Raw genomic sequence first — 18,059 nt, 5'->3', positions numbered from 1 at the left:
AGGTTAAATAAGATCGGTCCCAAAACCGATCCTTGAGGGACTCCACTAGTGACCTCCTTCCAGCTTGACAGTTCACCCTTCAATACGACCCGCTGGAGTCTCCCCTTTAACCAGTTCCTTATCCACTTTACAACTTTCATATTCATCCCCATCTTTTCCAATTTAACTAACAGTTCCCCATGTGGAACCATGTCAAACGCCTAACTGAAATCGAGGTAAATTATATCTACCGCATTTCCTTTATCTAAGTAATCCGTCACCTTCTCAAAGAAGGAGATCAGGTTGGTTTGGCACGATCTACCTTTAGTAAATCCATGTTGCAATTCGTCCCAATTACCATTGACCTCTATGTCCTTAACTACTTTCTCCCTTAAAATTTTTTCCAAGACCTTACATACTACAGACGTCAAGCTAACAGGCCTATAATTACCCGGATCACTTTTATTCCTTTTCTTAAAAATAGGAACTATGTTAGCAATCCTCCAGTCGTACGGCACAACCCCCGAGTTTATCGATTGCTTAAAAATTCTCGCTAACGGGCTCGCAATTTCACGCGCCAGTTCCTTTAATATCCTCGGATGGAGATTGTCCGGGCCCTCCGATTTTGTCCCATTAAGCTGTTCAAGTTTGGCCTCTACCTCAGTTGCGGTAATATCCACCTCCATATCCACATTCCCGTTTATCATCCCTCCATCATCGCTAAACTCCTCACTAGTCTTATTAAAAACTGAGGCAAAGTACTTATTTAGATATTGGGCCATGCCTAGGTTATCCTTAACCTCCATTCCATCCTCAGTGTATAGCGGCCCCACTTCTTCTTTCTTTGTTTTCTTCTTATTTATGTGGCTGTAGAACCTTTTACTATTGGTTTTGATTCCCTTTGCAAGGTCCAGTTCAATGCGGCTTTTAGCCTTCCTTACTTTATCCCTACATGTTCTGACCTCACCAAGGTAGCTTCCCTTGCTAATCCCGCCTTTCTTCCACTCCCTGTAAGCTTTCTGCTTTTTTCTAATCCCCTCTCTGAGTTGCTTGCTCATCCAGCTTGGCCTACAACTCCTGCCCATGGTTTTTTTCACCTTTCTTGGGATGCAGGCTTCCGACAATTTCCGCAGCTGTGACTTAAAGTAATTCCAGGCCTCCTCCGCATTTAAATCCACAAGTTCCTCCGTCCAATCCACTTCCCTAACTAATTTCCTTAACTCTTTAAAATTAGCCCTCGAGAAGTCGAAAACCCTAATCCCAGATCTACATTTGTTTATCCTTCCATCTAGATTGAACTGAATCAGCTCATGATCACTCGAACCAAGGTTGTCCCCTACCACCATTTCTTCTACGAGGTCCTCACTGCTCACCAAAACCAAATCTAAAATGGCATCCCCTCTCGTAGGTACTTCAACTACTTGATGAAGAAATCCATCCGCTATCACATCCAGAAAAATCTGACCCCTATTATTCTTGCAAGCACTCGTCCTCCAGTCTATATCCAGGAAGTTGAAGTCTCCCATAATCACACATTTCCCCTTTGTGTTTACTTCATTAAAGACATTAAAGAGGTCTCTATCCATATCCAAATCAGATCCCGGTGGTCTCTTTTTTTTTTTCTCTTCTCTGTACTTTTCCCCATTCTAATTTATCTTTTTTGAGATGGGGCAACCAGAACTGCATGAATGCAGTATTTAAGGTATGGAGTGTACCATGGATTTATGTAGTGGCATAATATTTTCAGTCTTATTTATCCCTTTCCTAATGGTTCCTAACCTTGTTAGCTTTCTTGACTGCTGCTACACGTTGAGCAGCTGTTTATAGAGAACTATCCACAGTGACTTGCAAGATCTTTGTCTTGAGTGGTAACAGCTAGTTTAGACTCTATAATTTTGTATGTATCGTTGGGAATATGTTTTCTAATATGCATTACTTCCCATTTATCAACATTGGATTTCATCTGCCATTTTGTTGCCAGGTTACCCAGTTTTGTAAGATCTCTTTGTAACTCTTCACAGTAAGCTTGGACTTAACTGTCTTGAGTAATTTTGTATCATCTGCAAATTTTGGCACCTCACTATTCACTCCCTTTTCCACCTCATTTATGAATATGTTGAACAATACAGGTCCCAGTAACGATCTTGGGGGGACCCTGTTATTTATTTCTCTTCATTGTGAAAACTGACCACTTATTCCTGTACTTTCTTTTGTGTCTTTTAGCCATTTACTGATCGATGAGAGGGCCTTTCCTCTTATCCTATAACTGCTTACTTTGCTTAAGAGCCTTTAGTGAGGGACCTTGTCAAAGGCTTTCTGAAAGTCCAAGTATACTATAACTGGCTTACCCTTGTCCACATGATTATTGATCCCTCTCAAAGAGTTGTACTAGATTGGTGAGGCATGATTTCTTTTTACAAAAGCCTTGTTGACTCTTCCCCAGCATATTTATCTATATGTCTGATGATTTGTTTTTTACATAGTTTCAACCCTTTTGCCTGTTACTGAGGTTAGGCTTAGTGGCCTATAATTGCCAGGATCACCTCTGGAACTTTTTTAAAAATCAATGTTATGTTAGCTATTAGCTATCCTCCAGTCTTCTGGCAGAGAGGCTGATTTAACTGATAGGTTACATACCATTGTTAGTCATTTTCTAATTTCACATTTGAGTTCCTTTAGAACTCTTGGCTGAATACCATCTTGTCCTGGTGACTTATTACTGTTTAATTTATTAGCTTGTTCCAAAACCACCTCTACCAACAGACACGTCAGTCTGGGTCAATGCCTCAGATTTGCCACCTGCACATGAACCATTCTTTTTAGGTATCTCCCCTCTATCCTCTGCAATGAAGACTAATGTAAAAAATTCATTGTTTCTCCGCAACAGCCTCATCTTCCTTGACTGCTTCTTTAGCACCTCAATTGTCCAGTGATTAATTGGCAGACTTCCTTCTTCTGATGTACTTTAAAAAAAAATTGGCTATTAGTTTTTGTGTCTTTTGCTAGTTGCTTTTCAAATTCTTTCTTTGCCTGCCCTATTATATTTATACACTTGAATTGCCAGAGTTTATGCTCTTATTTTCCTCACCAGAATTTGACTTCCAATTTGTAAAAGATGATGTCTTTTTGTCTCTAACTGCATCTTTTACTCTGCTGTTTGGCCATGGTGGCTTCTTTTTTTTTTTTATCCGCTTACTGTTTTTTGTGTGGTTTTTCATAATTTGGAGTATACATTTCGTTTGAGTCTCTATTATGGTGGTCTTATTAGTCTCCATACAGTTTTCAGGCATTTCACCCTTGTGACTGTTCCTTTTAATTTCTGTTTAACTAGCATCCCCTTTTTTGTGTAATCCCCTTTTTGAAGTTAAATACTACTGTGGTGGGTTTCTTTGGCATTTCCCCCCTGCAAGGATGTTAACTATATTACTGAGCATTTTAGCTACATTCACCTCTTGGACTAGATTCTGTGTCCACTTAGGACTAAATCAAGAATTGTCTCTGTCCTTGTTGAGCCCAGGACAAGCTGCTCCAGGAAGCAATCATGATACATTTTGGACATAAATTACAAAGTCAGGAGGGCAGTTTTACAGCTTAAGAGTTTGATGTTGATCCACCACCAGAATACCCTCCATACACACACCTCCCTTCCAGTAATAACATTAACTATGTTAGAATCACAAGGCAAAAATTACGGAGCTGTAAACAGTTAGCAGGAAAACTATCCTGCACATGGAACAGTTATACCATCCCTTCCTCATTAGCATTGTGCTTTCAGATTGAACTGTTTACTACACTTCAGTAGTCTTGAATGTTACTTCCTCTAAGATTGTCTGCAGTGCAGCCCTCTGGAGTGCATTAGTGCTTATTAGTGGGAAAGCAGTGGATGGAAAATAGCTAGATTTGTTAGGTCCAAGGATGTTAGGAGAACCGCCGTCTGACAGACAGGGGTAATAAGCAGAAATGAACAACATGGAAAATACATACAGTAGTTTTGCTTGTTTCACCTTTGCAGTGAGTGTCGGGAAGAAAGAAAGAAAACTCAAAGCTTGAAACTCAAACAGCCCCACTGCAAATTATGTCCTGAATACAAATGTTGCATATGTTTAATATGTCCTGTCTACCCTGTTTCAACATTAAAGATCCCACATACCTTTTCTTAAGGTAGGAGTTTGGAGTAGGCATTTGCCTGTGTAACTGACACCCAAATTTCATCTGTCTACAATTGTGCAGTTTGCTATGTGCCACTTGTTCCCTTAGCAATTGCCCTCTACCACAAAGGTTTGTATTTCAGTGATGCAGTATGTATAAAAAGTAGAATGTGTAGCAGTTTTGGGATGAAAGACACTATCTATAAAATGTAATATTTCTATTAAATAGCTAGTGATTGATTTTTACTTAATAGTCTAATACCCATAAAAGACGGGTGCAACACTGAAAAATCACCACTAAAATGCAGTCCTTTAGACAGACATTGCATTATTTTAAAATAATTTGAATTCTACATTTCATACATTTTATTTTAGTACAGCACAACCCCATTATCCAATCCTCAGTCATTCAAAACTCCTTTGTATGTGAAATAGGGTCACAGCCATGGGTATATATTGAGAATTCTTTCAAGTATGCAAAATCTCAGTTATCTGTGTTTATTCAGTCTCCTCCATGGCATTTTGCTTATTGAGATTTCCGTGGAATAGTGAAACTATTGACTGTTTGTTTTTAATTGCAGCTCAGTGTGATTACTGTGCAGAGAAAAAAAGCTGCCTCCATGGTGGATCTAGAAAATATTTAAAAATATACTTTGTTCATTCACACCACTTAAGAATTGGAAAATCTGTCAGAGGAACTTGGTATTGGAGCATTAAAGCCTATAGCGCATAGCTAGACTTGTGTAATTTGCATAAACATTTTCCATTCTATTTGCACAAAAGGGAATAAAAGCTGAATTGTGGCTCCTTTACAGTAAATATAGTAAGAGTCTGCAAAATAATATAATGATTTCAAATGTAGAATGAAGCCTACCTTCATCAATGTAAAATTACACAAATGTACTGTGCATAGTATGGTGTTACTGTTTTTTTTTTACTTCATGGCAATCATGACAAAGCAGTACTAAAGAAATATGCTGGCAGTTATAAACACCTTTACTCTATATGTACAAATGATTTGTTTAATTACATTTTGTATGACATTTTCTTACTGTACAAGTGCAATGTAATAAATTATGTACTTTCTAAACAGATTGTGTATATGGGAAAGAATGGACTGCATCCTCTTTGATGAATGAAACTGAGAAACTAGTTATGTCCTAAGTTTCAAATAGTGTGTGTGTGTGGTAATTTTGCACAAGGCTGCCCTGCCTTTCACTGTTTTGAGTACACTATTTGTGGTTTTTTTCAGTTTGTGTCCTCTGTGGTGTCCATTGAAAAGAGTAAAATGTAGATACTAAACTGATCTCTGGTACACTCAGGCTCTTCCCAGTTGTACTCTTACTCTAATTGCTACTTCACAGTTGTGCCTTTCCTCTGTGATCAGCTCCTTTCTCTGGGATGCACATGTATGGGAACCTGTAGCAACTGTTATTCCTAGCAGCACACTATACAACAGCCAAGGTGAAGTCATACAGAGGAATCTGTAGTGATTATGCACCCCCTTGACTTTCAGATCAATATATTCATTTTAATTCCACAGAATAAGAGTTCAAGGACTCTCCTGAGATTATATTTTGTCTTTTTTGCTTTGAGGATGGCAAATTCTATGCAATTATTATAAAAAGGGCATTTGAAGGAAAATTAGCATATTAGACTCTAAACTGTTTTCTCTTTAAGCATATATAACATTTTAAAATTCATCTGACAGACCTTGAAAGTCCATCATTGTCTGAAGTAAGTGATTTTAATTTCTTATGTGTTTATTTGAAGGTTTTCACAATACTGTATATTTCCTCCTCCCTTGCAACATGTTTACAATATAAAGGACAATGCAATTTAAATTTATTTGGACTGATATTTCACCCATGGTTACCTGAAATTTTCCTTTCTTTGAATAAGATGCATAGATGTATCTTCAGCCTGCTTGCATCTTTAGGGGCAGAACCAGACAGTCAGTCACTGGCAGGTAGGGGTCTCCTGCCCACGAAAAGTCTGTCAGTTAAGACAACTTCCATAGGCAAGGATAAATCTCCTCATTTAATAATCTAAGAAAAAAACTGTACTTAAGAAAGAATAATTACTGCTGTCTCCTACCACGGAGTATACTTTTAAACAATCACTTCCTCAGTTTGATGTATCCCAGTGCCAAGCCCAATTTATAACAGAACACTTTGCCAAGGGCAGGCTGGCTCTGTGAACCTGTTACTCAAAGTTGGTTTTCAAGTAAGCATGGATCCACTTTCCTGTTTCTCCTTATACCCTGTAGCCACCACATACTCCAATTAATCTTTGTTCCCAAAAAATAGGCGAGGCTTGCAGCATGCCAGAAAGATCACTAAAAACCTAGACACTAAGCCAAAAGAGAGAGAGCATTTGAAAACCTGTGGTCCCTCATTCAGAGCACCTCACTTGCTGTTGTCTCTTTGCATTTAAACAGGGAGCATGAGCACCTCAGCTGATCTCATACAGAGCTAGTTTTTACTAAACGTGCAAATTTTACAGTATCTGCTCTTAATCTTTTAACACTTCTGCCCTTGTCACGTCACAGTGCTGCAATTCATATATTGAATTCCTAAAAGCCCATCTTCATAAAAGAGAAAAGCTGCCTGTTTTCTCATATTTTATTTCTACTCTGATTTTATTGACACCATCAGCAATAGATGGGAGTATAATTGAAAGAATGTCCTAAAATCAAAGGAATAATTTATTTAATCAGGAACAAGCACTCTCTGGTTCTAGTAGATTAAAGATGGCTTATTGAAATGTTTACAATGTCCACAGATGATGACCAATAAATCCAAGCTAGAGAATGACTCAGCACTAGTTGAGCCATTTCTCATCAGAGCAATGGCTGGCGTGGGTCAAGAAGCAGTGATTTCTAACGCTCGGACTACAGGCTGTACATCATGAATCAGAGGTAAAATTGCCCCTTCTGTGCACATTTTGCGTGAGGTTGTATACTGATGATATATTGGAACTTGTAAAATAGCTTGTATTTAGGGAATATGCAGTTGAGGTATGAAGCTATAAAATAATAGAGGCAACTAATACAAACCAAAAAAGGTCTGGGTTGATAGTGCTGTTCAAACTGCAAGTATCCCCAGCTTTCAGTTCAAAATGGTGTGTTGATTACAGATCTTTTATTATTGAAGGAAATTAATACATATATTGACATCATAATTATAGGCTGTACTGCCTTAGAAAGCTTGTTGACAATTCCCTTTATAAGACCCTGTTTTCAGTTGCTTTAGAACCCTGCTAAACTTCTTGGAAAAGTTCAGCCAAAACAATTCAGCTATTTCCAAAAACTGGGCCAGGGCAGAGTACATTTTGCTGCTATTAAGATTGTCAGGATTTGTTGTCTTTCAGAAGCTCTAGCACCCCCATGCAGGAAGTTGAAATTTAGGAGAGGGTAGCCTTTTTGTCCAAATTTGACCAAGACATAAGATTGAAAAAAACCTCAATTCATACATGCTCAGTCGAGACTTGCTAAAACAGTTCAATTTTCTGAAGCTTTCTTCTTCCCTGAGCCTGATTTTCCCTGCAATTGAAATTTCTGGATGCCTTGGGCTGTGGTGGGTCCAGGCATTGAAGTTGAGAGCAGGCTCCAACTACACAGAATGGACCTGCTCTAGCGATTAAATGGTTGTGTTTTAGAGGAGGCTGTTGAACAGTCAGAAGGTATATAGACTCAGACTTGTGGGGCTGTATAATTGCAGTTAAACGTTCAGGCTTGGGCTAGAGCCCAGAGCTGTGGGACCCTGCAAATGTCTGCATCACAATTTTACAGCCCCACAGCCTGAGCCCCAGCCAACTGTTTCAGGCCAGCCATGGCTAATTGTGTGCCCCTTGTTTTCTGGATGCCTGACTTTAAAAAAATCAGACCTCAGGAGCTTATTAGTGCTGAGCACTCACAGTTGCTACTTAAGTCAATGGGAGCTTCTTCTTTGAACGTATAAAGTGCTGTATAATAACACTAAGTACTCTGAAAAATGAGGTCTCACATTGGGTACCCAAAATTAATGGATCCTTTTTACCTTGATTTCTCCTTGCCTTAGTTCTCCATTTACAAAATGGGGATAATACCTTCATCTCACAGGGATGCTGTGAAAATAATAAATCATAGACAATCAGAGCTGGAAGGGACCTCAGGAGGTCATCTACTCCAACCCCCTGCTCAAAGCAAAACCAATCCCCAACTAAATCATTCCAGCCAGGGCTTTGTCAAGCCTGACCTTAAAAATCTCTAAGGAAGGAGATTCCACCACCTCCCTAGGTAACCCATTCCGTGCTTCACCACCCTCCTAGTGAAAAAGTTTTTCCTTACATCCAACCTAAACCTTCCCCACTGCAACTTGAGACCATTACTCCTTGTTCTGTCATCTGGTACCACTGAGAACAGTCTAGATCCATCCTCTTTGGAGCCCCCTTTCAGGCAGTTGAAAGCAACTATCAAATCCCCCCTCATTCTTCTCTTCTGCAGACTAAACAATCCCAGTTCCCTCAGCCTCTCCTCATAAGTCATGTGCTCCAGACCCCTAATTATTTTTGTTGCCTCTGCTGGACTCTTTCCAATTTTTCCACATCCTTGTAGTCTGGGGCCCAAAACTGGACACACTACTCCAGATGAGGCCTCACCAATGCCAAATAGAGGGGAATAATCATGTCCCTCAATCTTCTCGCAATGCTCCTACTTATACAGCCCAAAATGCCATTAGTCTTCTTGGCAACAAGGGCACACTGTTGACACATATCCAACATCTCGTCCACTGTAACCCCTAGGTTCTTTTCTGCAGAAGTGCTTCCTAGCCATTCGGTCCCTAGTCTGTAGCAGTGCATGGGATTCTTCCATCTTAAGTGCAGGACTCTGCACTTATCCTTGTTAAACCTCATCCGATTTCTTTTGGCCCAATCCTCTAATTTGTCTAGGTCCCTCTGTATCCTATCCCTATCCTCCAGCATATCTGACACTAAAATGGGAGGAGTGGTATCTGCAAACTTGCTGAGGGTGTAGTCCACGCCATCCTCCAGATCATTAATGAAGATATTGAACAAAACCAGCCCCAGGACTGACCCTTGATATCGGCTGCCAACTAGACATGGAGCCATTAAGCCCAACGATCTAGCCAGATTTCTATCCACCTTATAGTCTATTCATCCAGCCCATACTTCTTTAACTTGCCGGCAAGAATACTGTGGGAGACTGTATCAAAAGCCTTGTTAGAGTCAAGGAATAACATGTCCACTGCTTTCCCCTCATCCACAGAGCCAGTTATCTCATCATAGAAGGCAATTAGTTTAGTCAGGCATGTGTTCATCAGTGTATGTGAAACACAGATACCGTTCACAATGAGCACCATGGGAAGGCCCATGAGGAAATTAAGAGAGTGAATAGTGTGCAGTAAATAAGGCATGGGGACACACATTGAACAATGAATAGAATAAAATATTGAATAGCTGCTTATAAAGTAAACACCATCCAGTCTGTGCATTGAATGAGGCACAGGTTCTGGGAGGGGGGAAATAGTATGTTACCCTGTAATTAAAGTCTGATTCTTCATGAAATTACAGAAGGAGGGTGAATTAAGGTTATACAGGCAACCTGCACTGGGGATTAAACAGTTGTGTTCTAGAGGAGGCTGTAGAACAGGTTTTCTCAAACAGGGGTCACTGCTTGTGTAGGGAAAACCCCTGGCAGGCCAGTGTGTTTACCTGCCCCGTCCGCAGGCCCAGCCAATCGCGGCTCCTGCAATCCGTGGCCAGTGGATGTAGAACAATCAGGTATATAGTGAATTGGGCAGTGCATTGCAGGAAGAGAAAGGATAGTCTCATAGTTTAAGTTCCCCAGTGCAGCTTTCAACACAAGTCCTATGCCTGCCTGTGCCACGGAATTCTTGCATGGTGCTGGGCAAATCACTTAAACCAGACTTTTCACAGATGGTTACAAAGCGTGTGTCTACTCTGTAATTAAACAGCCATGGCTGGCCTGTCTCAGCTGACTCAGACCTGTGGGGCTCTGAAATTGCACAGGCAACCTTAATTCTGGCATTTCTTAACCTCTGAATGCTTGACTTTGCAACCTTAATGTCCTTTTAACATCATTTTGTATATAATAATAAACAGCTAGTGCCACCTACTCTTGTTTAACGTCTTTTTGCAGACGCTGAGCCAAATGAATATTTTGAAGTGCAGACCTAGTCTCTCTAATATAGCAGCCCTCATCTCCATTAGAGTGCAAACAAGCGTTATTGTAACCATTAAGGTGGCACTGTGAAACATTTCCGTTGGGGATGCAAAGTAAAGGTGAATGTGTAATTTTCTCTATCCTATTGAACACATCTTAAAATACAGCCTTCATTTATGTGACCACTTACTATTTCCCCCAAATAATGCAATAGAATAAAAGTGAGTTTCCCTATAATCGTAGTCTGTTTTGTGAATCTTTGATTCCTGTAATGTTATCCAAATTGAAACCGTTTTTTACAATGCATACACATAGGCAGGTAGAGTTAAGGTTGCACAGTATTAAACATCCACTCTGACTGGCCTTGTATAAGACAATAATGAAGTCCCTGAGCTTAAAATCTGCTAAGATTCAAACTTAATGTTGCCTTAATGTGTTAGGAGATAAGGGTTTTCCTGCACATTCATCCTTGGAATTTTTTTGTTAAAGTGGTGCCTCACCTACAGCTCGGAGACTATGTCGTTCCTTTTAAACTGCTGCACTTGTTTAAACGATATAGACTGTTGTGGCATCATAAGGCCTTGTCTTACCCTTGGCTGGTGGGCAGTTAGGATTGCAATGAATTACCTGTAACAAACCTGAAATGTGGAAGCCCATTTCAACATACAGTAAGTATAATGCTGTTGGGTTGCATAAATGATTTGGGGAACTTCCTCCTGTACCAGTAAGAGATTGTGGATATGTAACATTCCACATATAGAAACATTCAGAGGTACACTTGTAAAATATAAAGAACTAGGCCTCTTTCTGTTTCTAACAAACCTACATTTCTGCATTCTGTCGATTTTTGGCTATTTTAACCAAGCTGCCAAACTGCTATTTGCTTTTCACTTGTTCCGTAAGACAAACTAAGATGATTAAAAGTTCAAAGTGCAGTTTTGGACAGCAAGGATAACAAAGTGACTAAAAAAAAAAAGTACTTACTAGATTCTCTTCTAAATTTATACTTCTTCTGTAGGGCAGTATGTGAAACCTTTATTAACACTGCTGAACAAATAATAACAGGTAGTCCACTGATTTCAGTAAGATTACTTATTCAAGAAATTGTTCACCAATATGAATAAAGGAGGGGTCATACTCTGACCTTTAATGATTAAAATAATGTTTTACTACTGTTGGCACTCCAGAACCAATACAGGGAAGAATGAACTATATCTTGGTTTTGTGTGCACCTCAGCTGCCTTCCAGTTTCAAAAACTTTGACTACTAATGCTACACGTAAGAAAGAAAATATGGCAAGCACTAAGTAAGTATTACAGTCACATCACTCTACACATACGTAATAACATTTTGTTACTGGTAAGCTATATCTATGACTAGGCACCAAACGTGACAATTGTTGGTCACAGTGGTCCCAAGTCCTGCAAACACATGATGCTTACCTTAAAGCACATGATGAGCTTACTGCAATAAGACAGCCTATATACTTAAAGTTAAGCATATGTGCGTACGTGCATGATGTTTATTTTAACTTTGCTTAGATATCATGGCAATGAATGTGGTATATAAACCTGAAAAGAATGGACAGAAATGGAGATTTTAAAATTGAACACTGCCAGTCTATTGCAAAATGTACAGCATTTATTCACATACAGACAAAGGCACAATTCTACTAAATATTTTAACAAAAAAATACAGCTGTCTTCAACTAGATCTTTATAAATACGTCAGAAAAGGGGTAAAATAAATACAGGATTGGGCCAAGTAATATAAAATAGTCATCTCTACATATACTTTTTATCTCTGATTCTATCTGTTTCTCTTCATGCACCTTTTTTTTTTTAATTTTAGCTGAATGGACACCAAAGCTAGGCACATAGTGAAAAATCTTCTGTACAAGATTTTACAAATGTAATGACAATTTTTTTTCAAATTTTTAAAATAATTAAGACTTGCACACATGACACGAATAAACCCTTCATTTAGATTTGTGTGTGTTTATACCCTAACAAATGACATTCCAGGCAACTTTACAAAAGTTTAACTAGCCTACATTTTGACATAATACACCAATCATAATCAAAGAGATTGCTTGGTCAATCTGCACAAGGAAAGGTAAAGCTTAAAAAAAATGAATGAATGAATGATTCCATACCAATAAAACACAGGGGTGGGTTTGGGTTGTTACTGCTATACTTATGACTCCTCTGTTGGTGAGCGCTAAGCCTGGCATGAAACTTTTACAGCTGGTCATACTGCAATTAGCTTGCCTTGTAGCTTTTTTGTAATTAAGAGTTTGGGAAAAGCATTTTATTTGGTTCAGCATAACGTGGAACATTAGAAAGCTTATTAACCTAAATGTGTGGGGAGTAAAACAGATAAGGCAATATTTCTGCACAATGCTAGCATTCATAATAGTGCAAATCAATCAGGTACCTCTTTCAAACTGATGTGAGGTTAAATGTTTGCTTAGAATCAAATTTTTTTTTCTTCCTTTTATGGCTTGACAAACAATTCTCTATATCACAGCCTCCTTACAGTAATAAACTTAGCCCTCATCTAGAAATGTTGCTGAAGTTAAAAGTGAAATCAACCGTACTTCCCTCTTCTCCCCTAGCCAATTAAAAAACTATTTTTAATCAAATAAGAACTTTAATATTTTAAGTCATGTCAAGAGTGAATCTCTGTGTGACTCAGATCCACCATTCCTCCTTTGTTATGTGCAACAAGTTAATGTGACCAGCAAAGTCATGAGATAAATCTGCTTTCTCAGGAGCAGCAAGGTTTAACAAAGTATCGTTTCAATACAAACATTTCCCCTTCCCAAGATTATTCCATTAAGTGTCAAAAGGTTATGTCTCAATTTAGTTTAAAAAGTAGAACTAATGATAGGGAAGCATTTGTTTGAAGTTTTTAATTATTTGATAACTTGCATAGCAAGATGGAATGTCAATAAGCCTATTTTGTGAACTGAATTCTCTGGAAGACTTAAAAGTTAACAGCAAAGTTCTAATGTTTCTTTATTCTTTCCCTGCTCCAGTGAGAAGGGGTTAAATGTTAAAATGTATTATGTAACTGAATACTGATAGCAGTAGGTTGAAGGAAAGAAAAAGGGATTCTTCCATCTGTCCATATTTCTAAACTAATTTCTGCTTAAACTTTCTTTCAACTATTTTGTGCCTGCCTTACACTGATGCAGCATTCCAAACATTTCAGGCTCTTATAACATCCATTGTTATGATACATGTGCACTCTATTCAGTGCACAAACAAAATAGTCTCTCTATGTACTGTTAATGTTATTGCTTATAGCTTACTCACTAGTTATTGCCATTCGCAGTTATTTTAAAAAGTTATGTAATCAGACTGTGAGCTCCCTCTCTCATCAATTCTAGTCCAGAACAGAATGAAATCACCTTAACTTGGTCTAAATGTAAAGAGCTAATCACAACTTATTGCCTTTCCTTTTTATTCTATTTAAAAATATATATGTATGTGTGTATATATATATATATTTGTCCTTCTTTAAAGTAATGCTTTAGTGTCAGATGCTTGGATTTCCCAGTACATACCATTAGTGCATAAGTGGCTGGCGTTGGGAAATCCTGCTGACTAGTGCCTTCAAGTTAGTCATACCCACTTGAATTGTCATCATATTCCTGGAGGATAGGTGACTGGATAATGCTAAAGCTGCTCTGTGGATTGTTCCACAGAATGCAGTAGACCATAAATTTGTCCCTTTGGATAGTGGACGAACTATCTTCTTTCCCCAGAACTGAAGAGCTTAGGACTATAGCTCTGTGCTCAGACTGGGTCTGTTCATGTTGTTACTGTTGTATCACTAAGCAGCTGCAGCTCTAACCTGTCCCCTTCATTTTTCTCCAATAATTGTGGTTAAAACTGACTACCTGTTGGATGTATTTACATGTAAACTCTCTGGAGTTATGGAAGATTTAGAGCTGCCATGTATACTGAACTCTAATACAACAAAAACATTCTGCAGGCAAATATGACTTAAAGACGTGCCACAGTCCAAGGAAAGCGAGTATTTGTAATGGATTTAGTAATGCTGGATAGTTTAATAACCATATTTGATATAGAACACACTAGTTAATTTAACAGTTTGTGCTTTTGGGGAGAGGGAAAAATTCTTGTCAGTGCTGTTTTGCTAAAGGGAGACAGATGCAACCTCCCCTTCCCCCCACGTGTTTAATGAATTCTTTTAGTGTTCCACCAAAGATTCCATTTTAATAGTGATGTCATCTTGTTTCCTCAAGAAAGTTGCAAATAAAAAAGGTTCAAACTTCTCACAGAAACAGATTATAAGGACTCAGGTACAGGGGCAAAATCATAGTCTTAAGTGTACGTAAACATTTATACAGCTCAGGGGTAACTGGTGATCTCTTTGTCAATCTGTAGCCATGTCTAAAACCCCCTCCTCACACCAATAAATAATGCAGAGTGGATTTGCAGACAGTGCCTCTGTTGACCATGGTGCTTGAAGATGTGTCTTACTGTCCAGTCAGGAAGCGAGGATACTTCTCCTAATAATGTCTGTCCTCCTGTTGATAGTGCTGTTTGGACTAAGCCTTTGCTGTCTGCATTTTTTCTCAGCCACTTCAGTTTCTGAGTCACTCATTTCAGCATCAGGAGCATACCCATCATTCTCTCTGTCTGTCTTTAGTTTGCTTTTTGCCCTGTCTTTAGGCAAAACTCTGTCCATGCCCAAGTATGGATAGTTAGAGTTCTGGTGGCAGGTCTCCTCCTGGATCTCTCCCTGGTGTTGTCTCTCCCCCTTCTTTGGAATTCGGAATCCGCCCCAGTTTTTCACTGGGCTTGTGGGTGTAGTAGGCACTTTAACCGCAGGCCGGTTATAGTTTATTTTGATGAGGGATCCATTGCATTTAGGCACTATATCCCTCCGTGTGCCAGGTACTGACCTACCACCTGGATGGTTCGCAGACTTCTTGTTTTCTGATTGCCTTTGAGACACTTCTGTGGATGTCAGTGGCTTGTGGCTGTGCTTGGAAGGCTTTTCCTTCAGTTCTGCCTTGATTACCTCATAAGAGGAACGATTGTCTCTTCTTTTCCTGTGGTCTGGCATAACTATCCCATTTCTCTGTTGTGCTGATACAATGCGTGCCTCTGCAAAGGCCTTTTCAAAGTTTAAAAAGCTACCTGGAGTCACAACACCTTCCCTTCGGCTGGGCTGCTTGAGCAGGGATTTTCTGTCACTTCCAGAGCTGTTCCTTACTCTGTCTCCCTTGTGTGATTTTTTCAATGTGTGTGTCAAAGAAGTGCCCATTTGCTTCCTGAAGAAAGCAGAATGCCACTTTAAATCCTCTATTTTGGGAGCATCAGGACCCAAAGGTGGACTGTTGAACAACACCATGTTTTCTGCTGAGGAGGAGGAGGAAGGCACACCTAAAAGCAACACAGAGAATTACTTCACAGTTCAGGCAAAGCAAATCACTTCCCTGATATAACAACTGCTGCTTTTTACCTCCTAAATTTCTTCTTTTGGATTTTTCTTTCCTGCCTCCAACTTGTTTTAATTATGCTGGAGCGTGACCAGCATTTAATGGCTTTCATAACGTCTGACACTGATCAGCCTTCAGTAACTCTTACTTACTGTAGGTCTAATTATATTTAGATGCAATTTCCATATCGCTATAGATATTATAGCTAATGTGTATCTCAGATTTTGGGGCCATTGTGATTGTCTAGTGTGATCTCCTGCATAACACATGAAGTCCAATAGCTGTGTTTGCACTAGAACACGTCTTCTAGACAAATATCCAATCTTGATTAAACTCTTTGGAAAAAAGCATCTTCACTTAAATGGACCAACTACCACATATGTCATCATGCATGATTCTACTAGCTGATTGTACAGCTGACTAATGATTAAATCCTTAAGGATAATCTAGTTAACCTTTTCAATGTAGCATGTTCCTGCTGGAGAAGCAAATATTTTCAGTGAGCAGTAAATCGGTGGGAATGATTTTTTAACATCAGTTTGCTGCCCCATCAGAATTCATGCCTTTAAAACCACTGTCTAAGAGACTCATTCAGAAGGACTGTTAGTCAAAAACTGAATTGAGTCTCTCTCTATGAGTCACTTTTGGAGTAGTAGAAATGTGCCTTTCATTTGACAGGTCACAGCAACTTGCTTGGTTTTAAGCAGAATGTGCTGAAATGTAGACCTTCCAACTGATTTTAATAGAAAACAATAGATTCATAGTGGTTCCAGATGGGGTCCAAAAGATGAGTTCATCTTGATGGTGTTTTACAAAGGGTTTAATCTGGGAAGGACAGAAAGTCAAATATTTGACAGGCAAATGAAAAGGGATGTGATTTTTCTTGTATTTATGCTTTTTGTTGTTGTTGAAGAAGGAATACAAATACATTTGGAAAACACCATGACAAGCAGAATAATAACTGTCCTTTCTTAATCTGAACTTGGCAATGCAGAAAATAATCCATAATATCCAAGGAAAGCCAACATTAAATCAAATGAAAATCTGTTTAAAGATGTTACAGAGTTATTGGTAAAAATCAGTTCTTAAAGGGACTCTGTCAACCTGAAGTTTAATCGATTTAAAAAAACTGACTACAGCTACTGCTGGATCCATATTGCCAATATTTGTGGTTTTATCCACACACTTTCCTTCTGCTTTTAAAAATGTTTTCTCTCCCCTGTTGTTTGAGACTAGTATAAACAACATGAGAAAATACTAAACCTACAAATGGAGTGGGGGGAAAAGTGAAGCTGACTCCACAGAAAGTGTTGTCAAAAATACAAAGAAAACTAACAGGGACAAAAACATAGATCCAAGTTACAGAGATCTTATTGTAGCTATAATCGGTCAAACATTTTCAGAGAAGTGTGATTTCCGCATGAACTATAACAGCATAAAGGTTCTGCACACACCCAAGCCAATGGGCTTCAACCATGACCTGAAAGGAACACCTCTAGGAACAACGGGAGTTCTTTCTTCATGCCCATTCAGTGCTGGGCCTTTCTGATAAGGGTGCCTGTCAGCTCTGGGGACACCCATCCACTATGAAATGGACTGAGACCACCAACCAGCTATTATTACTATTAAATGTTTATAAAGCAGCAGCTCCTAAACGCCACACCCAGGTTGGGCCTCATTGTGCTGGGTGCTAAACAAACATATAATAGGTGACAGTCCCTGCCCACAAAACTACCAATATTAGGAAAAAATTGGTTATAGTAATTTAGGAAGATTTTGAAGCAGTGAGCTAAAACGCAAGTCTCTTCACTGCATTTCCAATCCCTTGAGCCACTCAGTCCCACAGAGTGGCTGGTTAATTCAGGCCCATTTATCTATTTCTATGGCTTCTCATGTGACCATCTTTAATATGTTGTAGCTGAAAATTTAGAAAATACTGGCTCTTGTTCGTCAGGGGTTTCTTCCTCCAACTTCCTGGTGCAAAGTGAACTAAACAAGAATATAAGGAAGGGTGAGCTTCAAAACAGTAAGTAGACCTTAGCCCAGGGGTCTCAAAGTCCCGGTCCACGGGCCATCTGCGGCCTGAGAACCTCCCCACTGTGACCCACAGAGGAGAGACCCATGCAGCCACGCGGCCGGCTCAGTCCGCTGCAGGCGCTGCCCCCCACAGCTCCCATTGACTGGGGAGGGAGAGACCGAGATACCATCACTAGTTGCCAAGCAGAGTCAGCCATGGAGGCAGCATCATTAGTTGCCGGACAGAGTC

The 18,059-nt window shown here is 39.3% G+C and overlaps 2 protein-coding genes across 9 annotated transcripts in view; one reads left to right on the top strand and one right to left on the bottom strand.

Annotated features, from left to right (window-relative positions):
* SCLT1 (sodium channel and clathrin linker 1) overlaps window positions 1–5,221 on the top strand; it is a 98,590-nt gene extending 93,369 nt beyond the window's left edge. For all 4 annotated transcript variants that reach the window (XM_050946452.1, XM_050946454.1, XM_050946453.1 and 1 more), the window contains one exon: window positions 4,709–5,221. In XM_050946452.1, coding sequence (XP_050802409.1) covers window positions 4,709–4,771 — 63 coding nt within the window. In that variant the 3' untranslated portion in view covers window positions 4,772–5,221. The remainder of the gene's footprint in view (window positions 1–4,708) is intronic.
* Window positions 5,222–11,935: 6,714 nt separating this feature from the next.
* The window catches only part of JADE1 (jade family PHD finger 1), a 66,257-nt gene continuing 60,133 nt past the window's right edge, over window positions 11,936–18,059 (bottom strand). For 4 of the 5 annotated variants that reach the window (XM_050946319.1, XM_050946322.1, XM_050946321.1 and 1 more), the window contains one exon: window positions 11,936–15,737. In XM_050946319.1, the coding sequence (XP_050802276.1) occupies window positions 14,836–15,737 (902 nt within the window). In that variant the 3' untranslated portion in view covers window positions 11,936–14,835. The remainder of the gene's footprint in view (window positions 15,738–18,059) is intronic. The other variant, XR_007773450.1, reaches the window with a different exon arrangement.

This window comes from Gopherus flavomarginatus, chromosome 3, assembly GCF_025201925.1.
Source record: "Gopherus flavomarginatus isolate rGopFla2 chromosome 3, rGopFla2.mat.asm, whole genome shotgun sequence".
NCBI lineage: Eukaryota > Metazoa > Chordata > Testudines > Testudinidae > Gopherus > Gopherus flavomarginatus.
The sequence above is the reverse complement of the archived record's forward strand: the minus strand, read 5'-3'. Positions and strand labels throughout refer to the sequence as shown.